General features: G+C 42.7%; 1 protein-coding gene and 1 long non-coding RNA gene across 3 annotated transcripts; both read left to right on the top strand.

The window, feature by feature from the left end:
- The first annotated feature begins 1,030 nt into the window (after positions 1-1,030).
- On the top strand, positions 1,031-3,536 carry LOC118272113 (uncharacterized). The gene is made up of 2 exons (XR_007705338.1): positions 1,031-1,683; positions 3,335-3,536. It is a non-coding gene; the product is annotated as an uncharacterized LOC118272113 (long non-coding RNA).
- Positions 3,537-7,844: 4,308 nt separating this feature from the next.
- Positions 7,845-22,936, top strand: LOC118271863 (uncharacterized). Of its 2 annotated transcripts, none has more exons than XM_035588113.2 (4): positions 7,845-7,992; positions 20,318-20,527; positions 22,087-22,246; positions 22,352-22,936. In XM_035588113.2, the coding sequence occupies exons 2-4, from the start codon at positions 20,383-20,385 to the stop codon at positions 22,629-22,631; spliced, it is 585 nt and encodes a 194-aa protein (XP_035444006.2). In that variant the 5' UTR covers positions 7,845-7,992; positions 20,318-20,382; the 3' UTR covers positions 22,632-22,936. The 2 variants fall into 2 exon arrangements, with proteins under 2 accessions (XP_035444006.2, XP_035444005.2); XM_035588112.2 differs by lacking the exon at positions 7,845-7,992 and adding an exon at positions 9,520-9,741.
- Positions 22,937-23,211: the final 275 nt, after the last annotated feature.

The following is a 23,211-nucleotide window of genomic DNA, read 5'->3' as shown; positions in this document are numbered from 1 at the left end:
CGGCAGGTACGGTACTATTGACCAGGCGGATTTATCGCCCCCGGCGGTAACAAAGGCCGCCGCTGACCTCTCCGGTCGAAGGGACCGCTAAATTTTACGTAACAGAAAAAGGAACGTCGTGCGATATTTTAAGGTTAATTATGTGGCTGATGGGGTTATGAAGATGTATGGCTTTTGTGTATTTAATGAGGTAGGCAGTCATCTAGCTTTGTGTTCCTCCGGAATGTTTAGTAAATCCGCGCGAAACTTATAATGGGAGCATTACACCTAATGGAGTGTCTTCCGAGTGTCAGGAAAGGATTGCGGCGCTAATTTAATTCTCGTGACATAATCCCCTTGTTGATGTAACGCCACCCCCGCCCGGGGGGGGGGGTGCCATTACTCGGCACTACAAAGCACGAAGGACGAGTATTGTGTAACAATATATTTGTGAAGTGTATTGGCAAACTGCACCCCTGCTGGTGGCACAAAGAGGCCGAAAGGTTGCCGATTCATCACTTGCGCTAAAATGTAGCGCTACATTGACATTTTACGAAGGCCGAGTCAATATTATACTTCTCTATTCTTCGTGGACACTAACTCAGAAACCGACGCGGAAGGTTTTACTTAACGCAGACTGTGAGGCAGTGAACCACCTAGGTACGTGTATTTTTTATATATGTATATTGTATACCGTGTCGAGTAGCCTCAACAGATACATAGTTATAAATTAACTGCTCTGAGATCCGATGTTCCTCAGTCAGTTCAAATAAAGTAATTGTTAACAACTGCACATATACCGTGCACTTATTTCGGTGACTGACATAAAGAACACCATGTCGGCGAAAATATTCGGCCACAGCCTTCAGCATTGTATATTTTATTGTTTTGGCAAACGTGCCTTTATGATAACTACACGTAACTTGTAGGACGCCGTCCTGGACAGACAGACACTCGGACATAATAACAGAAATTGATATATTTGTGTTGGTATTTTGTCCAATACGTGGTTTATAACATCCCTCAAGTATTGTAGCACAAGTGACCCACATATAAATATTATATGTTATTACATAAGCCGTCTATTTCAGCCACTGATATCGCTATCGCATATCGCTAGTTATCAGTTCGATAATATTCGATATTAATTGGGTGAAACTTTCCACACACACGTAATCTATGCGCACTTTCAATTTACCTCTAGTGATAACTAAACTAGGCATGTTTATGTGTATTTATCAACATTACAAATAATATTTCTGTCTCAAGGACTCAGCAGTTCTTTCCGTACAGTTGTTTTCTAATTGAAGACGTGACGAAGGACTGGATGACATTGGTCAGGTGTAGGTGACGGTGGTGGAGACCTCGAGTTGCCTCCACGGTGTTATATACTTGTACGGGAGGCTTCGCGAACCAACAATTTGACACCACCATCGACATTACAAGTCCAATGCGGCCGGGTTTAGGACGTGTGAGTAGACTGGCAGGCTGGAGGTGGAGCAATGTTCAATGAGAAGTACAGAGCGTGTACTGCGTGTAGGTGTTCCGGAGTGTGGTTAGTTCCCGAGCTCATTGTTGCCATGAGGCTCCGGCGCGAGCCTCGGCCCGTACTCCGTGCACCGTATCGACCCGCGCCCGCGCCCCGCGCGCCCCGCGCCCCCGCGCCCTCGCCCCCGCACCCCCGCTCGCAGAGGAGACACCAAGGTAACTCCACGCTCAAAGTATACCTACTGCCTATAGGCTGCCTGGCTGCTAGCTATTTTTAAATCATTTCATTGTAAACAGTCTTACTCTTTGTGTATTTTGTTCTCAAACTTTTTCTCGAAATAATGTCACCAGTGCCCAGAATGTCTATCATGTATCGGTAACGTCGGCCGGGAGTGAAATAGGAAAGAAATGAACATTGTCACTATGTACATACTATGTAACTAGACACACCTATAGCTTTCAGATACACCTTCGTGTGTGTTATGTCTGTGTATGTGTGTGTAGGAATCCTGTTGTTATCTTATCTTTGTTTCTTTTTTAACATCGTGGCCCACACTAGGATCTACTCCTGTGTCGTGGGTGTGTTTACAAACATACAAGTCCACATACACACGTGTATGTATACTAGATACACATAAGCATCTATTTATTATTACAATACCTAGAGCTAGGTGCTACACAAACAGATAATTAACAAAATCACATAGAATTACTAATAGAGGAGGGTCTGTGAGGTAGCACAGAGATATCGAGAATTAGAATAACGTCACGCCACTGTAAGGCCGGGGGTAAGGCAGAGCTCATTAAATATAATCCGTCCAAAGTCCCCTCGCTACTAAGCGGCACATTACCGGGGCGGGGTAGGCAGGTCGCTACGTAATCACTGCGCACAATGTGTGTCTGTCTGTCACCGTCACATCAGAAACACTGCGCAGCTTACACAGGCACGGCCAAAACTATGGAAAGAATCGAACTGCGAACTTGTTATACGATAATAATATTTTTCATTTACTCTTCCGTTGGCAACGATTTATTATTGCTACCGGTTATAATGATCTAAGAACAGTTGAACAACATGGGTATGTAGCACCCACGGCCGCGCCCTGGCCGCTACCCCAGTCGTATCAAACACAAATCCGGCTCCCAAACTCCATTGTTGAGCAGTTTTAAGCTGTTTTTATGCAAATGTTATTGGCTCAAAGTTTTCGTTAAGTTGTCCTTAACAAGACAAACAAGTACAGTTCGGAAGCACTCTCCGGGAGGATCACGGAGGCACGGAGGGCGAGACGTAACGTTTTATAGACGCGACGTAAACTTAGAGAAACAATGAACCAAACAATATGTCCACTGTGGACGCCGACATGTATTTGGCTTTCATTTCCCCTCCGCTGCTGGTGCTGATTCCAATTGAATACGCGATACTGTTGCAGCTCTTCACAGTGACTACTGACTGTACTTACCACTGACTACTGGCTACTGACTCTACTGACTGAGTACCGTAGGAGTATTTCCTGAAAAAAGCTTGAAAGTATCAGCGAAGTCATGATGATCCAATAAACAGAACCAGAGTCCTGGTCGGGCGGCGAGCTACCCTTGCTCGCCATCCGCAGACCCGCACTTACGGTGGCCGGAGATCGTCGCACCAGTCGATCCCCAACGCCCGGAGTAAATGTAAATATAAAAGCTTACTATTTAGAGGCACGAAGTCCTTACTTATTAACGGATGATAAATAAAATGTTGTATAATAACTACCCATCTAAAAAATGTTTTTTTTAATCCCGTTCCCTCAGCAACAATGCGAAGCAGATACCTGTGTATGTTTGTGTATGGTTAAGCTTTCTCTATCACGTGTATCGTGTGTACAAGGAGGTCGCAGTGTCAGCCGCGAGTGGAACGCATCAACCTTCGCGTACACCAGCCACCCTAGACACCAGCCTGCCAACCCTGCCAGCCCTGCCAGCCCTGCCACACTGCAAGCGAGGGAGAATCATCTGTATACCCATCCACATACAGTCTGTATTTCTTTAAAATGTTACAAATACTTGGAAATAAATCAATTTAGACCCTGTGTCCATGTTAATAAGGTCCAATTATATGATCATACGAGTTCAATGCATCGAATTCACTGTTAATTTCAAGGAGCACGCTACATTCTAAAAACTAATTTAATCTAAAGCAAAAGAGTTTAATTTTGTTTGATAAATATTTTGAAATGCATGAGCTCTGATGTGCAGGTATTGTTCAGAGGTCCAAAAGGAAAAAAGTGAAGATTTATGTTTAGCCAACTTGGTAAAAAATGGGTTAAGTGTTTACTCGTTTCTATTTCTGAAGATAACACGTGTAACATGAACCTTTAGGCCTTTTTTTTTCAGTGGCTACTGGGTTCCGTACTGAGTGCTGAGGATACTGGGGTTCAGTGGCGCACGGCGTCACTAGTGTGACTTGTACTGTACAGGATGCGTAGATACACAACATTGTGTTTGTTACTTTGTCTATAAGTAGTGGTACTCCGATATATTTGGCACTGTAATGGTCTAGGAACATCACACAGGGCACTCTGCCCCGGTACTCTGCGACCAGCTACCAACTAGCGGGTGGCTGGTTGCACAGGGTTACTGGAGCGAACAGTTCCTTGTCAGTAAGGTCGACACTTCTGCTGCTAATCGCTTTGATTTTCCAAAAGACCACCTCGGGTATACCCGTTCTCTTCCGGGCCGAAGCACAACGCTATAAATCTTACCACAGAAACAATTACTGATCGACCCGAGATAAGAGGGACTGTTTCTAAACCACTTTGATTCGCTCGGGTATCGAACTTATGACCTCCGACATTGTTCTTGTTTGAGTTGTGATCTTGTCTATTGTTTAGTTATTTAGACAACCAGTTTGGGAATATGTACAAGATACATATATATACCTTGGACCGCACTAGCGCAGGACTACACGCCGCCTGTACTGGGTAGCCACCAGGACACACACACACACACAGCTGTAGATACTGTCTTTGTCGCAATGTTATAATTCTTTGACAGTTTTGTAGAAATATCCCGGATTCAATAAAAGCTAGGCGTGTCAGGCCAGCGTCCGTCCGGAACTTACAGTCACATACAAACCGCGAGATCAATCATCAAATCGGACTGCCTGACTTATGCCCGGTTCCACCAAGCTGCTAAATGTAAAGGAGCACCCAGGCTTTGACGTTAAGGATTTCATCTTTAACGTCATTTTATTTTACACCGACCACTGAGTGGCACTGCACCGGCGCGCGGCGGTACTAACAAGCAGTTAGTTTAACTCATACGCCACGCTAACCATGGGGTTACTGCCAACCATCGATGTTCATTCACAGATTTTTGAGAGATGAGTCTGCTGTTAAGTAGCCACGCCTTGACAGTAGAACTAGTACTTGTAATACTAATAATATTCTGAATGACTACTCGCATCACGAAGGGTGCCTCTACTGACAATACATCTCTCGCCGGTAGCAGCACTGCATCACTACAATACAATACAAGAAATCAAACGTGTGACGCGCTGTAATCCATCGCTCCACAACCTGAACAAAGAACTCTCCACGTCTAGAGCGAGACAACAACACACGCGCATATATCTTTCTCTGTTCCCTAAAAAAGGGGCAAAATTATGACGTAATCATAGCTCGAGTGGCAAGCACCCCAAGAGGGCGATATGCAATTACTTTGTGATCTTTATTCCGTTGACTTTAAGAACTATTATTGCTTGTTACAGCTTTTGGAGATGGATGACGAAATCATAGGGTGTACTGTTTAGGAGTTAGGGCAGCTGATACCAACAGCTCTACATGTAGGAACAACGAGAACATCATGGCATACTGCAAGTTAAAACACAAACAGTAGAGTCATGCTAGACACACATGTGTCTATATTCCCCAAATATAGCAGTTGTGTTCGGAACCAAGTCTATGCTAAGAAGTACTGTTTAAGTAATAACTAGACGTGTCCGAGTGCGACAGTTGCAGCTATACATACACAGTACACAGTACACAGTTGGCAGACAGAGCAATGAAAATGTCCGACCGAATGGCCGCGGCCGGTTCGTTCGCCTTGTGTTGCCGATGTCAGTTTAATTAGCGGTAACAATGCCTTCACACTGCACAAAAGGCAGGAAGCTTGGAAATTGCGGCGCAGCAGCAGGCACCAGTGATGAAGGAAGGTACTGGCCCCGGAGGTGGTCGCGACGTGCGTTCGCTATCGCGCTCCGAGTGTCCTAGTAATGAAATTAAAACAGTGTTCATATAATATGTCTCCCTGTACCTAAATCGCCAGCTTCTCTAATCCAGTATCCTGTCACCCGAGTCATCTCATACCAGCAGTTCCAGCGTGGTAGGATAAACATTGAAACAAACAAACTTTCACATTTATAATATTAGTGCGATCATTCTGATTATCTTATTAATAGGTACTATAAATGTGAAAGTTTGGGAGTCATAACGGCTGAAATTGAAAACTGATGAAATTTGGAACAGAGGTAGATTGTGTTCTGGAATAATACATAGGCTACTTTTTATCCTACGGGAATACAAGCGAAGCCGCGAGCAGAAACTAGTGTATTATATCTGTAGATATATATATGTGCCATAGAGCATTCTCTGAGAGAATAAAACAAATACAATAGTGGGACCCTTTACCTTACCATGTGAGAGTTATTACACATAGTCCTCTGGCCGGCTCCGTACGCCCGTGGGTTGAATATACACCATACACTTTATTGGGGCCAGTGAGACATCAGCCGTGCATGTTTGTGGTCCCGTACCATTTGTACAGCCACGTAGAGACGAGGCCTGCGCTGGCCACATGCACAGTGCACACATATGTACTACACATTCGTAGGATATTATCTAGCTGTTTATATGTGTGTGTGTGGATTCAATTGGTCCCGTTGACTCGTTTAATGTGCTTACAAGTCGATGTCGTGCAATGTACATACTGTGCATGTGTGCACACACGCTAAGCTATACACAACCAGTTTATCATGGTCTCGCTTTGTTTGACCTTTCCGCACATGAAACGGTCAGATTATACTGGTAATGCATAGCTTGACTTGATGTGTGCCTATACCTATGTGCTAAGTGCAGGAGATGTCGTCCCTAACTAATAAGGTATTAGACTAATTGCATACACCTTATATACCGACTTTAATGAAAGGTTATTTGTGTACCTATTTTCTAAATTGAATTAATTGAAACGTAATAATATCTGGCATAATTATTATGTATTAAGAATTTTAGGGTCATAATGTAATCATAATGTTGTATACAGTGAGTAGAGTCGGATCGCCTATGTGTACAGTGTAATGCCCAGGGAAAGTAGACCACTTCATGGAGAACGCTGCGCCACGGACCATGATATACAACGTGCATACATCCGACTCCGTCCACACTCCGTAGTTAGGTACTACTTGTTTATGTACTCCTGGTGGACACACAGGCACCAGGTACATATTAGTGGAGTTGGCATTAACGTCTGAATCCTGACTGAGGCTCGTATTGGAAGGGATCAACTTTGTCTTTAAACCAATTTCGCCTTATACTCAAAACTGCGCGTAAATAGTAACTAGATCAGTGAACAATGCTGCATGTCTCAAGTGAGACAAAATAGTCTCAAAAACAGTGAAAACTTTTTTGTGTTTCAAAAGTGGACGCTGTGTGTAGTGTGAGTAGTGTGACTCTTGCGGAAGGTTAACTTGAACGCATATTTCGTTAAGATGTGCGTACAAACCAGTTGTTAATATTCCCTTTGTCCTAGGATCGCGCGGCGCGGGCGCTGGCTACTGGTCATACGTGCGCCGGCGCAGCACCCGGTCCACTTGGCAGAGGCAACCGGTTCGAGAGATGCCAACACATACACAGTTACACACATGTGTACTGCACTGTGTGGCCGCCGAGACACGATGCATCAAACTTAACTCTGTTATATTTCATGGTGTAGGGAGTGAGGTAGAATTGTTTCAGATTTGACATAAACATATTCTTTAGAACACTTTCTTCGGTTTGGGTCCAGTGGTCCACTTACACTACAATTGAACATTTAATCTTACCAATATTATAAATGCGAAAGTTTGTTACTTTGTGTTCGTCACTCAGTCACGTTAAAACGGCTGAAGGGATCGAGATGAAATTTGGAACAGGGGTAGGTTATGGTCTGGAATAACACATAGGCTACTTTTCATCCGACGCGAATGCGGGCGAAGCTAGTGACAATTAAATCAGTAGATAAGTTTTCTTACCGAATCGACCGAGTCTTTATGTTCATGTACCTACACGGTGATTATTGTGACTGCTCCAACTGCAATCCAACACAACTACGGTGGTACCTTTTAAAGTGAGTAATCGGCAAGTAGTCGGCGGCCGTCCGGCCGTCCGCGTCCCGCGGGCTGCGCCGGCGCACGAAACTGCACCGCTCCGCATCGGAACCGGTCCCCGAGGAACTTACTTTACGTTGTTTATACCTGGTATACCTACACCCACCTTATGTATAGTAAAACAGGTACTCCACTTCGTTACCAGCTTTCCTATGTAACTTACTAAGTAGCTACTCTAAGGTGTCGATCTCAAAGTTAATATTTTACTAGATGTTAGCCAAGTGCTTTTAAGCTTGGTTTTTTGTATTCTGTTACGAATAATAACCATTTACATCATCATCTATCCAATCTAATCTAATTTAATATATAAAGCTGAAGAGTTTGTGTGTTTTAACGCGCTAATCTCCGGAACTACTGATTTTTGTGCTGGATCGTCCATTTATCGAGGAAGGTTATGACGGTATGATATGATTGCGATGAAGATAAGTAATCAGTCGCCCGCCACGACACGTCCCAACAAAGGGTGACTCTACTTACAATCTGAGCCTCCATCAACTTTGCATACAAATGCACCCTCCGGGGCCTCCCGCCCCTCCCGCCGCGCATCGTTCAGTACCTCGCCTTTACATCAGATTATCACGACTCAGTAATTTATGCATTGATGGGTAATGCTACATTTGATCCAGTTTCCTTCTCCGAGACAGGTTTAGTTCGTAGAGCCGCCATGTCACCATGCCACCATGCCACCATGGCTCCATGTATGCGCTGCCACAGTATGTACATACACAGCAGCCGGCTACTGCTCGCTGCATTATTCACTTACGGTGGACGTTCAAATCCATCGCGACACCTAAATTATTTCCACAAGTACCGTATCGGTGTTCATTTCTTTTATTATTTATTAATTAATAAACCATATTTTCTGATCAAACTGCTTTCAATTTTTGCTGATCATTTGGTAAATTGAATAATCACATACAACTTTTCATTACATACAACTTACCAAATTAAGAAAATGTAAGAAACGAACAGAAAATCTTACAAAACATTTTATTTTCTTATACTTTATCGGTATTTGAAGTTAAAATAAACTTGGAACTAAAGTATAAACATGATATACCTACTTTACTAATCTCGGAAGTCGGAACAAATGGCGGACTCCTCGAGTTCCCCATTAGTGAAATATCAAAAGGAACACTTCTAATATTGGTTCAAAGTTCAAAAGTTTTCTTGGATTTCTTTTGGATTTGATGCATTTTCAGAAACATTCAAATACTTACCTTGAAAGTCTTTTAGAAAAATCCGGAAAACTTAATATCCTTAATATGTAATTTGTTTCAAATTAAATTACTTTGGACTAGTGCGCCATTTGACACTATGTTCCTAATGGTGAACTCAGAGTTTTTATATCATAGCAGATAATTGACTACTGTTTTGATATTAATTCACTTTGTCCTGACTGATCAGTAGATGCCGACATTTACAAATGTGTGTTCTGCGACTCGTGTGTCCAGGAACTCGTGTGTCAAAATAAAGCCGTAGACAAAGTGGTCCACAATCCTAAGTCAGTATTCGCGAATATCGTTGGCAGATAATTAGTCGCAATCGCCTTCGCATTCGCGAATGTCTAAAATATGACATTCGTTCCATCACTACTACTTATTCTGTGCTACTTAACTACCCGGTACATGTTGGTAACAGTTCGGAGGTGTTTTGTATTGTGTGATAGCTACTTATGAAAAGTTCATAAATCATCGGTTTTATTTAGTCCTTTAGTAGGTTCAAGTAAGTAAACACTACTTTCACGGGGTATCGGCCAATCAATCGTGCGCGCTCGGCTGTCATCGCCAGCGCTCGGCAAACTCCGGCACAGCTGACGCGAACTGTTGCTATGTGCATTTACATAGGAGCGAAGCGGACATCGTTGGGAGAAAGTAAGCCCTACTTATTATAACTGTTTATCAAAATACTAGACTTTCATAGTGCAATACAGCATCGTTTTCAAATCACTTGACATTTAAATTAATATACAGTGGAAATATTTTTTTACAATTAACCAGGCTTTTGCTATCTCTAATCACTTTAAAATACGTTTACTAAAGCCTACGATTACACAAAATCACTTTAAATAATCAAATGCTAGAAAGCAAAGCAAAAATACATTCGTCAAACAAAGAAAAGCAGATTACACAGTAAAGTGTCCTAAAAACTCCTCAGTAGCCGCTCGCTAAACGAGCCTACGTGACCGAAGCAGTGTACTCACGCACACACTCGCAGCCGCAGCTCATCGACACGGACATACACTCACACAGCCGCGCATGCGGTTAAATCCTCGCGCAGCAATGAAAGGCCGCAACCGCCATCGACCTTCACAAAGAGACGTCCACATCCGTCGTCCTTACGGCCTCGGCACAAGGTCTCGTTTCCACTGCAGCGCTGCGAGGACCTTACGTCGGTACACTCCTGCGGCTGGCAATAGCCCCGTTGCGCTAGCGAGTGCATTTATGGCAGTGTTCGCGAGTTGCCAACCTTTTTACTTTGTTTTTCTATCATTTATGTGAGAATTACTATTCGGATCGGTTTAATAATATTTTGATGATAGATGTGATATGGATGTAATAATAAGTCCAGCTGCTGATGACTTCGTTCCGAATTGTTTCGATTTGATAAAAAAATGCATATTTTCTGATGACCGTGTTGTTGTGGCTGATTTTATCAAAGCGTTACATTTTCTGATACTGTCTCACATGTTACGAAATAATAGCAGTATAGTGTTTTTTGTTATCGACGGAGGTAGATAATAATACATTAATTTATTTCGTGAAAAGCTACTTACCCAATAAAAATCCACTTGCCCTGTAAGGCAGATACCGTAACTTTGGATAACTCGCGTCACTGGTCAGTATTTGATGTAAATGTAAAGCCGGAGCCTTTAGCACCGAAGGGTGAAACACATAGACCAGATTGGCCTGAAAACAGGTTGACGATCCCCTACTGCTCGTCCCGCAACGCGCTTGGCAACAAGCGAATGAAAGCACTGTACCACGTACGGGCAACTATCAACCTTATTTATTACGGTGTAAGGTAACATTTACTTCGTTTCCACCAAGTTATTGATCGCAGCTTACGCGAAAAACTTTAGTACTTATCGCCATACAAACGATACATGTGCTATTTCATTAATTGGCCTAAGTGACACATAATTGATAGCCATCCTTGCTGCGTTTAAATAAGGTTTAAATTGCGATGCGTAATTGTCGTTTTTGTGAAGATTTATTAATCATACAGTATTTGTAGATGGACAAAGAGTTACTTAAGATATTACGTGCGCACATTGGAGCTTAGCTCGGAGCATACATATGTGTGTTACATTAGGTACTCTATATTCCTGTATACTAAATTGGAAGCAACAATGCCTGGTTCCTCTCTGGCACGTATGTAGTGAGTTAAGTTTTCTATTATTTATCAGTTTCAATAAGCTATTTAACAGTTACTAGTTAAAATACAGGAATACTCTTATAAAACACACAAATGAACACTACTTTGAACAACCAATCAGATCGCGCGTAGCGTTTGTTTACTGCTTACTTATTATTTTACGAGTGAATTCAGTAAGTTTATCAATTTACGAAAATGTGGACGTAAAATATTACAATTTATCTCCCATTTAGAATCCTACGAAAGTTTATAAACTTCCTAGTAAATTGATAAACTTACGGATCTTGTTATTTTCCGGTGACACATACAACACATACACACATACATGAGTAGAGGATGCACAGAGTTACGAAAAGCTGTTTACCATGCAGATACAGTGCGACTACTGTGCGAGCCAGCTACCACTACCACTGCACTCCATAAAATCAATCATCCAAATGTTCCGATAGCCAAAGAAACGTTGCTCCTTTGTTAACACCAAGTACCCCCACAGGTTACATTGAACAAATTGGTGAAGGACGGGGGTTCGTGTCTCGGGCGAGGCATCATTGTTTGTATGTAGAGCTGGTTGTAGTTGGCAGACTTGCCATAAGTAGATTGGGAAGCGTTTATCAATCGAGGGTTTAATGTCTTGATTAAACCCGCAATATAGGTGTAACATACTAGCTGTTGCCTGTGGCTTCGATTGCAAAACCGCATCAAAATTCGTTGCGTAGTTTTTAAAGGTCTGGGTTTATCTGATGCTTCTGGGCCTTTGACCGTTGAGATTTGTCACTAGTTTTCACATAAAGAATCGAATCCGAAACACATGGTCGGCAACAGTCGCGTGACATCCACGCTGGCAAACCCTCGAGCAGTGCTCGGCTTCGTCCATTGACGACAGTAAGTCGGCAATGCACTGTCGTCAATGCAGTCGTCGCTCCACAGACATAGTCCTCGTTACGGCGACCTGTCGCGGGCCCTGAGGTGGCCACACCGAACTTTGTTGTGTAGTTCTTTCCAGTTTTTTACATACATACATACATACATACATACATATCGTCACGCCTTTAATCCCCGAAGGGGTAGGCAGAGGTGCACATTATGGCACGTAATGCCACTGTGTACACCCACTTTTCACAATTTATGTTGTAAGTCCCATGTAAGGTGGTGAGCCTATTGCAATATACCCGGCACATTTCCAGACTCCGTGCTACCACTGTGAAATTTTCGAAAAACCGAAAAAAGCCCAGTAATAATTCGCCCGATCCGGGAATCGAACCCGAGACTCCTTGCCCGAGAGTCGCACTTGCAACCACTCGTGGCATTTTGTTTGGGTCGTCACGTCATGTTTTTATATCACTAATTGTCGGAGGCTCGATAGTGGAGGTTTCCATCCGCCCACACTCCGCAGCAGCCATTGAATGCGTCGCGCGGTCGATACATTCAGGTTCAGGGTCCCGCGCGTCGCGGCGTGAGGGCCCGCTCTAATATAATGTAAGTACTTGTAATTATTTATTTGTTTACTTCTTCACGTTAACGCAGCTAGCCACACTTGTTATGCCACCGCACGTAACAAACTATATGAACATACTACCGTAGTACCTTCTGCCAGCGGCTTCGACTGCGTCCCCTAGGGATAAAAAGTAGCCTATGTTAACACAAATACTCTTGTTCCAAATTTCATTTCGTTGGCTCGTTCTGTCGTTTTGATGTAATTGAGTAACAAACAAACTGTTGCATTTATAAGTTACAGTGGCGCTCTGGGTGGGGCCACTGGTACTGTACACACTGCACAGTGGCGCTCTGGGAACCACTGGTACTGTACACACTGCACAGTGGCGCTCTGGGTACCACTGGTACTGTACACACTGCACAGTGGCGCTCTGGGTGGGGCCACTGGTACTGTACACACTGCACAGTGGCGCTCTGGGTCCGGCCACTGGTACTGTACACACTGCACAGTGGCGCTCTGGGTCCGGCCACTGGTACTGTACACACTGCACAGTGGCGCTCTGGGTGGGGCCACTGGTACTGTACACACTGCACAGTGGCGCTCTGGGTGGGGCCACTGGTACTGTACACACTGCACAGTGGCGCTCTGGGTGGGGCCACTGGTACTGTACACACTGCACAGTGGCGCTCTGGGTCCAGCCACTGGTACTGTACACACTGCACAGTGGCGCTCTGGGTGGGGCCACTGGTACTGTACACACTGCACAGTGGCGCTCTGGGTGGGGTACTGTACACACTGCACAGTGGCGCTCTGGGTGGGGCCACTGGTACTGTACACACTGCACAGTGGCGCTCTGGGTCCGGCCACTGGTACTGTACACACTGCACAGTGGCGCTCTGGGTGGGGCCACTGGTACTGTACACACTGCACAGTGGCGCTCTGGGTGGGGCCACTGGTACTGTACACACTGCACAGTGGCGCTCTGGGTGGGGCCACTGGTACTGTACACACTGCACAGTGGCGCTCTGGGTACCACTGGTACTGTACACACTGCACAGTGGCGCTCTGGGTGGGGCCACTGGTACTGTACACACTGCACAGTGGCGCTCTGGGTGGGGCCACTGGTACTGTACACACTGCACATAAAAAGGCTTCGTTTTATGGTCGCTCTTTATTGTTTTATCAACATCAACATACGTTTCGAATGCCACGGACGGGTGTTGTTCATAGTCTTCGTATGCGAGTTTCGGGCGCTTCGTATTCCGTGCGGGAATTCGTAATTCTACCCCTTTGTATAAATATTATACGGAATTATTAGAATTTTGCGCCATACCGTATATTTATCAGGTACCTATTTGGTGAGGTGTACGCTCGAATTTCACTTACCATGCATATATGTAATGTCTATAAAAACAAAGGCCCATATAAAATCTACCATACCATCTATAATCTGCAATTTTCAACACTACACCGAAATTAGTGGTTAAGGAAAATCTATAGGTACTAATATATTATATATAATTGCAGCTGAAGAGTTTGTTTGTTTGAAGTTGAACGCGTTAATCTCCGGAACTATCTAATGGTGTAATTTGAAAAATGAAATTTAGTTGGATAGTTCATTTATCGAGGAAGGCTATTGGTTATAAAACATCACGCTATTTTTTTTTGGGTGCGTTTATTAATGGCTTAAAGTCTTCCAATGACTTCTCCCGGCGAGAGGGAGTGTCAGACTCTTACTGACTAAAAACCACCCCGTTCCTACTCAACATCACGCTATGGGTTAGCAAGTTAGTGCAGGCGCGCTCATGTTTTCTAGTTCTCTTAGTTACAATAAACAAACTTGGCTAGTCTGAACTTCGTGCAGAAGGCGCCTGTACCAAGCGCAGGTTCGGTCATGTATGGAGTACTATTGTCACCTTTGGGACGGCTCGGCCAAATACCAGCTCGATGCCCTAAAACACATCGAAAGGCGTCCTAAGAAGCTCATCAATGATGATGCGCTTGTTGAGGCCCGGCTTCAAAGCCTTGAACACAGGCGCAAGGTTGCAAGCCTTTCCGTTTTTTACCGGATATATTTCGGAGAGTGTGCGGGGAAATCGCACAACTTTATTCTCCCTAGTCCTTTCCATCATCGAACCACAAGACAATCGGCGAGGCGTCACCGTTTCATGGTGGATATCCCACCCACTCGCACGAAGCGCTTCGTTTCAAGCTTCCTTGTGCGAACTGCTAGGGAGTGGAACTCCTTGCCGGAGTCTGTGTTTCCTGATGGGTATAACCTGGGTGGCTTCAAAGCCCGAGTGAATAGGTTGCTTATGGGCAAACGTGCTCCACCGTAGGCCGCATCATCACTTTCCATCAGGCGAAGTAGCGGCTAAGTCTTTTAAAGAAAGGTTGCACAATAAGAACCAAATCTAAGCTAGAGATTGATCATATCTAAATACCTACAATAAATATATATTTGTGTGATATGATTTCAATTGATTTTAAGAAAATCGATTAAACAACACCCTCATGAACATTCCATTTTGGTTACTTCGTCAAGCTTCGTGCTTATTCGGCAATAGTCGGTACTCGGTAATATGTCTCTGTCACACATTAGCATCGGTGCCGTGTCCGTGTCGCTATCTCCGTCTTGAGTGCAGTCGAATGCAAAACGTTTCGTATTTCGTTATTACGGTTGTTAATTTTCATTGTTAAGCTTTTGTTTAGTGTTTAAGTTTGTATTATTTTGTTGTTTTGTTTTATCTGGGGGCACGGCAGTGCCCCCGCCAAGTCGAGCAAAAAAAAGCGGCACGGCCGTACCATCCTTTTCTCGAAGCAATTCGGGCCTTTTTCGACCCCCTATAATTCGGTTGTGGATAAAGCAAGAAACCTGAATCTTCAGTAACTAATCCGGCATTGTATAAACACGGAATATTTAAAATTTCAGTCAATTTGAACCAGTAGTTTAAGAATGACAACTTGTTAAAGTTTCTAAATTTTGTCACTCACTGACTCACCGATCATCAAAAGTCCAAGGCACTTCTAGCAGACTTAGAAGCTTCATATTTGGAATACATATAGAGTTTAGTGTCTTAATCATGGGAAAACTTAAATATTTTGTAATTTCGGTCCAGTTTTCCAAATACACCAACTGCATAAATAACTTTGTAATCCCATATATTTATATCAATTTGTGAATACAACAGATTAAGAAGTATTTACCGTCCAGACTTGTCAAAAATTGAGACATCAAAGCCTCCGAGAAAAGCCTATAGAGACAGGGAGTGGGCTTTGAGAAAAACTGTGGCTGAAGCTCAAGAAGTAGTACCGGAAAAGAAAAAGAGGAAGACTACATATAAAAATAAGAAAATATCATAAGACCTTTAACAAAATTCGTTAGAAGTAGATGGTATCAAAAAGAAAGGCTCTACAAAAAGAAGTGAGATCCCATCAAAAACATCCTGTAAAAAACCCAAGTCTCGCAGCTCAGTCTTTCTACCGTCACAAGTTGTGAGATCCATGTAATACCAAGTCGGTTAATCTATTTAGTGTCTACTTGAAGGACCTTCTGTCTTAAGTTATTATCATGCCAATATTAAAAATATTTAACGTTTTAAACAAATAGATCGACTTGGACATCGCATGAAAACAAAATGAATATTACAATATTATATTAGATTCTTTAGTCTCTCGCGCCTCACGCGATTGAAACTCTCGTTCCTGTTGGTCGCTGGCCCGTCGTGCTGTGTAGTGTGATACATACTAATAATCAAATCAAGCGATGTCCACGTCGATCTATTTGATTTAAAACGTTAAATATTTTTAATATTGGCATGATAATAACTTATGTAATAACTTCAGACAGAAGGTCCTTCAAGTAGACACTAAATAGATTAACCGACTTGGTATTACATGGATCTCACAACTTTTGACGGTATAAAGACTGAGCTGCGAGACTTGGGTTTTTTACAGGATGTTTTTGATGGGTTTATATTTCGTCACTGTATTAGGGAAATTTTATTAGTACATTAGATTTATAAAAAAAATGCCGTAATAGTTTTCTTCACTAATGTACCTGTGTTACAGTTCGCAAAGACTATATTCAGACTCGCCAAGTTCCGTTGACCGTACTAGTATCAGTACTGTACAGTATCAGTACTGTACAGTATTAGTACTGTACATAGTACTATACAGTATTAGTACAGCCGGAGCTTAGGCCCCGAGTCATTTCGGAGGCGCGAGGATGAATTAAGCTTCCTTTTAAAGCTGTTTTGTAAATATTCACTACTGTACATCAAATCCATGAACATTGTTAATGAAATTGTTAAACAACAATTCAACCAAATATGTGTTGTCTTAGTAAATTGAAATATGATCCCATATTTACCCATATCATAGAGTATCGCGCAGGACAGTAGCACCCATCTGCACACCTACAGGCTGAGCTAATGTTCGATGTAAGCCGAGGGTGGGTGGGACCGACAAATTCACTGAAATGAACAAAATATTCTTGTATCTTCACTGACTTCATGAATTTCATCAAGATTCGCCGTCTCTGTCTCACGCATGTCGCCGTCTCGCTTACACTCAATCTCCATTATAACGATAAAACGACATTGAGCGTGAGATTGCCTATGTAAGGATCTCTTCATATTTTCACTAGTTGGAAACTTTGTGCCAAGCGAGTTTGAGCCTTACAACGTGGGATATAGGAAATATGTACGGATAGTAATTCGCAGAAGGATGTTGGCGGTTAAATAAGGAAATGTTTTCCTCAGAGAGTAAGTTGGTATCGGCAGGGCTGACTATTGAGCCACGACGGCGATGTGACATCACAGGACATTCAGTTAAACATAATGAGTTACATCTACCCTCCACCGCAATGCGCAGCACGAGTCAGCACGACGCGACGCGCTGCCACTCGGGGGCTACAAGTCTACAACTAATATACAACCACCACGGGAGGATATAGCCTTCCGTGGTGCCTGGACTATTGAACACAATAATACATTTATTCAATTCCAACCCGTGGCTCCGGAGATTATCGCGTTCAAACAAACTCAGCTTCCTAGGTACATTAAAGAAAAGGTATAGAGATTGAGTATAGATTTATGCCACAAGCTGTATATTAGTTGTAGCCTCCGAGTGGCATCGCGTCGCGTCGTGCCACGCATTGCGGCGATGGTTTATAAACACCACACTACGTGCTGGCAGAAAGTGGAGTGGAGGCCAAACGCAGACTCATCAATGCAATAAAACGACCAATAGCTACATAACATATTGCGTTCAGTATGTAATAGTACCGACTGCTATGATATAGTGTACCAATTGCCCCGGCAGCGGGTTAGCAGCTGATGACCCCAGACCCCAGACACCAGATAATCAATACATAGGCAATATGGAATAGACTTGGATGAACAAAAAGTATGTCTGATGTAGCGCTCGGGAGCCGGTGGATGCGGGAGATTAGAGTGGGAAACATTAGGGCACACCTTCGAGGTCAGTGACCTCGACAAGCGAGCTTGACCTTTGTGCGTGACGTTTGAGGTCAATTAGTGACCTTGGAGTAATTTTGGAAGTAACGATAATTATATCATACAGTCTTGATATAGAACATGCTACACATATACCTAGATATAGGGAGTACTCACGCGACACTGTCTCCTCTGATAACACAACACGTCGGGACAATCAATCAGTTTATTTATTTACTACATAAATATTTACTAAATACCAAAACTGTGATGCTGCCGACTGCATACGTAACACGTACAATGTGTAACGGATTCCCCATCGGAGCAACTATTTACTTGTACAATACAATTGTATATAACGTTTCTTGGGCAGGCACCAATTTTGCCTTGGAATAATCAACGGATGACGTCATAAATCATACTCTTTGTAGGTCTTTTGGAATATTCACCAGAACAGCAACCGCATGATATATGATCATACCAAACTGCCTGGGAGTAGCTGAAATTGAGAATTGACACCACTCAACCACTGTTCTTGTAAACCGAATCTCTTAAAGATTACAAATTGTGAAAAAGGAACGTGGTGTACTGCCCTGGCAACAACACGTCACTTGTAATTAGTTTCGTCCGGAGGTCGTCAGTACGAGAACCGTCCGACACGGTGGAGCATACGGTGGCAGTGTGCCCTGCATGGGCAGAGCACCGCCGTGTCCTCATGGATGTGATCGGCGACTGTAACCTCTCGCGCCCGGTTCTGATGCAGCCTCTAGTGCACAAAGCGAGCAAGGGTAGTTCGCCGCCGATTTTGACACTCCCTTCCGCGTTACCAAGGCGGGAGAAGCAATTGATCGCCCGTAAGAAAATTACGAATCCGAGAATTAAACACAAGATAAAAACCAGCCAAGTGCGATTCAGACTCGCCCATGAAGGGTTCCGTAGCAGCAAGTAGATGACATAATATAAAAGTACAATTACATTTATTTTATATATACAACTTAAAAATAACTAAAGAAAAAGGAATAAAAACTAAAATAAAGAAAAAATTAAATATAGCGTCGAAGTACTAAAGTCATAACTTTTATACAGCGATGCGGACGAGTATGTAATAACTTGGTTTTACATAGTGTTTGTATGAACGACAAAAAAATTAAACAGTTCCACGTATGGAGTTCCCCTTTAATTTATCTGTATTTTTTTTAATGGGATATATTATTTATTTCAAACAGAAAAATTTCAATATATTAACTAACTATTTATCTATTTATACAATTGTATGTATATCAATTTATTAATTTTTATTCGAAATTCGAATAGCGGTTACCAGAATACATCAGCCTACAAAGCTTCAACTATACATAGTTGGGCCTACAGGCTGTGCTACAGGCCCAACAGTTTAACGAGATACTCAATAATAGTATTGGGTAGCGTTTAACAAAATAGTATTTGAGGAGGGAAAGTTGGTAAAACAATGAATTAATAAATAACACTATCTCGTTAGTGCTCAATTACAGCTTCCGTGCTTGCAGTGAGCACGGGTACCAGCAGGCTTGGATTCAATTATGTTTTGACATTTGTATTTCTGGCGAAAGAGTAAAAACAACGCTCGAGAGGGAAGTTATAGCGTACTTAGCTATATATTTCCCAAAAATGGAAATATTCTAAATATTTTTCTCCGTGTGTTATAGAGTCTTAATAAAAAAGTCTATCAGTTTTGGAGTACTAAACTAATGAAGTAGGTACCTGTTATTATTACGCCTACGTCATAGTAGCTTCATGCACGCAGACCATGCAGCCCGATAGGTTTCTAGTTCACAAAGTTACAAACTTTCATCCCATATTTTATCCCCTTGGGGGTAGAATTGATCGAAATCCGTTCTTAGAGTACCTACATCATAACATCTACCTGCCAAATTACAATATTTAGTTAAGTTCATTGATACTATTGTTTTCAATTCAGTAAGTAGTATTTTTACATTTCAACATTTTATGAAAGTTGTTGTTGAGGTAAGAAATTACTCTTAGTTGCTCAGGGTTGTATAAAATAAGTTGAGCGCGAGCCGGGGGCCGCCGCCGGGAGCGGCCCGTGTGTCGAGTCGGCCGTACACCGCGCGCGATCAGCGATACGACTGTTTAACCTAAGCGGAGCGGCAACATCGCATATCGCTTTCTCTCTCGCAGTATAGCTTTGGCGTCGCTTCGGGTGGCCGCGTTTATCGGCGGGGAAACAAAGCGTCATTTAAACGATGAACTCGCGCCACTACCGAGAGCGGCTGATCGACGAGGTGAAGAAGTACCCGGTGCTGTACGACACGCAGCACGAGAACCACCGCGACATCGCCGTGCGCGACCGCTGCTGGCTCGACATCTCCGAGCGGCTGGGAGCCAACAGTACGTACCCGGCCCAACACTTTCTATATAACCAAATGTTATATCTTTTGCGGTGAGTTCAGTGATGCTTGTATAGTCTCAAGAATAGGACGATATTGTAATACTGTGGGTTTGTACACTGTCGTGACTGTATGTCGTCGTGTAGTGGGCACCGACGGTCGACCACAGAGCCATCTAGTGACAGAATACAACTGTGAGTAAAGGATTGTTGACGCCCGTTACAAGTGCACTGATGCCATGCATCTCTAGATTGCACATGAGTGTACTATTAGGGGAAGGTGGTACAAAATGATTTGAAAATGTTTTAGTAAAGTGTTAGTAAAGTTGTAAACACTAGTTTAAGTTTAAAACTAAAACTAGTGTTTACAACTTTAAGATAAACTTAAAACATTAAATAGGTAGCTATTATTAAACTACAAATTGAATGCGTCAAGTCGCTTAAGCTATAAGGAATAATTGTTATTAATATTTTCGTAAAGGTCTACGTATAAAGGATCGTTTTGCACAGCCCTGTGTCCAACACGATCCCCAGTGTGCGGGTTAAAATTCAAGCAAGAAATGAAACATAGGTTAAATAAAAGTAAAATAAATATAAGTATCGAACGTTTTATTGTAAAACTAGCCGGTCTTCGCGTGGATGTTTTATTTTGAGAAATAACTAACTAAAAAAAAACCGGCCAAGTGCGAGTCGGACTCGCTCATGAAGGGTTCCGTAACAGCAAGTAGATGACATATTATAAAAGTTACAAAATAACTTGGTTTTACATAGTGTTTGTATGAACGACAAAGTTATATTTGCGGTTTTTGAAAATGTTTTATTTCTTAAAAACTAAAAATGGTAATTATCTCGTTCAAACCAATTTTCGTTGTTAGTTTCTATTGAAATTTGACTGCACGGTTGGTGCGGTGGCTGGGCAACTGGCTGCCGCGCAACGGGTAGCGGGTTCGATTCCCGCACGGAGCAACTCTTTGTGTGATCCACAAATTGTTGTTTCGGGTCTGGGTGTCATGTGTATGTGATCTTGTATGTTTGTAAACGCACCCACGACACAGGAGAAAATCCTAGTGTGGGGCAACGTTTAAAAAAAAACAAACAAAAAAAAACAAAACAAATCTACAGCATATATTTTTTTTTAGTTTTCTCACTCTCTTATTTTAAAAGTTAGAGGGGGGGGGACACTCATTTTTCCTCTTTGGAAGCTACTTAGAACTTGATTTTGACGAAAAATGGTTTTAGGAACCTTAATGTCTTTTTTAAAGACCACGTCCTGTAAAAAAAGTCCAAGTATCAGTTTTCCTGCCGTAAAAAGTTGTGAGATCCATGTAATACCAAGTCAGTTATTTTATTAAGTCCATTGTTTGACTTTGGCTGCGGACGGCGAGTAAGGATAGTATGGGGTAGCTCGCCGCCGGACCAGAGCCAGAGCCGGTAAGAGTCGGGCAGAATGAGTCTTTTAATGATTCCCCTCTGAAAAAAGGCAGTAAACATATTAAATGTACAGTTTTTATGTGTATTATAATTGTGTATACATATACGTACACAATGCTCTGTGCAACAGGTGAGGTGCTGAAGCGCGAGTGGAAGATTCTACGTGACTCTATGCGCCAAGCTCTAAAGCGCAGTAACACTGGCGCCACCACCAAGGCAGGGTTGCCATGCAAGAAGTGGCGCTTGCAGAGCCGCATGGCCTTCGTGCTGCCGTACATGACCATCAGGCGGTGAGTGTCCGCAGCTTGTATAGGTTTGGGACTAGCATCGTTAGAACGTTGTATTGTAATGACGAGTCGCAGCGGCACATTGTTTACTGTGTTGTTCTGTTGCAGCAACCCGCGGCCAGTGAAGAGTACCCTGAAGGCGGACGACATGGAGGCGGCGCCGGAGCACGAGCGCGAGGCGGAGGTGTGGGAGCCGACTCATCAGGATAACAGTGACCACGACTCTCTGGATCTGTTTTTCGCCAGTGTCTGCCAAAGTACCAAACGGTTACCAAGAAAATTTCAATCTTCAATAAAAAGACAAGTTCTGGATGCACTTCTCAGAGTGGAAGAAGAGTGGGAGGTGGAACAAGCAGAGTCGAAAACTGAAGTAAATAAAATCTTCTGAGGAAGTGAGCGCGTTGAACATTGTTAGTATGTGTATGTAAGGGCTCGCCTATAGACTGCTGTCTGTGTAACTGTCCAATGGTTTTGGTTAAAATAACCTGCTATACTTGAACATTCGTTTGTGATTTGTGTCATCTGTGCAATTAACTCATCAGTCAACCTTGACACATGGATTTAGTTTGTATCTGTAGTAAAACGGTCTGTATCTGTAGTATAAAGTCATGACACGTATACACGTAGGCCTGACTTTCTTTTCTAAATTATATCGAAGCTTAGCTTCTTTCAATAAAAAATCTAAATTTGCAATCTTATAGCCTAAACCTAAACAAATCAGGAGTTAAAGTAAAATAAACAAAACATTTTAGGTTTGCTTGATAATAAGCAAACCTAAAATGTTTTTACTAACATTTTAGTCGCCTAGAACCACATCTACAATTTACAAGCTATTAAGTAAGTAAGTAAAAGATTTAATTTACAATACCACTTAACATACGTTCAGGGATAATTTTTATTTAACGAATTGCTATTAATTTTATCAAATTAACTAGCTACTTCCGCGCGGTTTCACCCGCTCTGCTCGG

Source organism: Spodoptera frugiperda, chromosome 5 (assembly GCF_023101765.2).
Source record: "Spodoptera frugiperda isolate SF20-4 chromosome 5, AGI-APGP_CSIRO_Sfru_2.0, whole genome shotgun sequence".
Lineage (NCBI taxonomy): Eukaryota > Metazoa > Arthropoda > Insecta > Lepidoptera > Noctuidae > Spodoptera > Spodoptera frugiperda.
The sequence above is the reverse complement of the archived record's forward strand: the minus strand, read 5'-3'. Positions and strand labels throughout refer to the sequence as shown.

Coding starts and splice junctions, on each gene's coding strand:
- LOC118271863 (XM_035588113.2), top strand. CDS start 20,383: ATGAACTCGCGCCACTACCGAGAGCGGCTGATCGACGAGGTGAAGAAG. Junction 20,528..22,086: donor CGAGCGGCTGGGAGCCAACA/GTACGTACCCGG, acceptor TCTGTGCAACAG/GTGAGGTGCTGAAGCGCGAG. Junction 22,247..22,351: donor CCGTACATGACCATCAGGCG/GTGAGTGTCCGC, acceptor GTTCTGTTGCAG/CAACCCGCGGCCAGTGAAGA.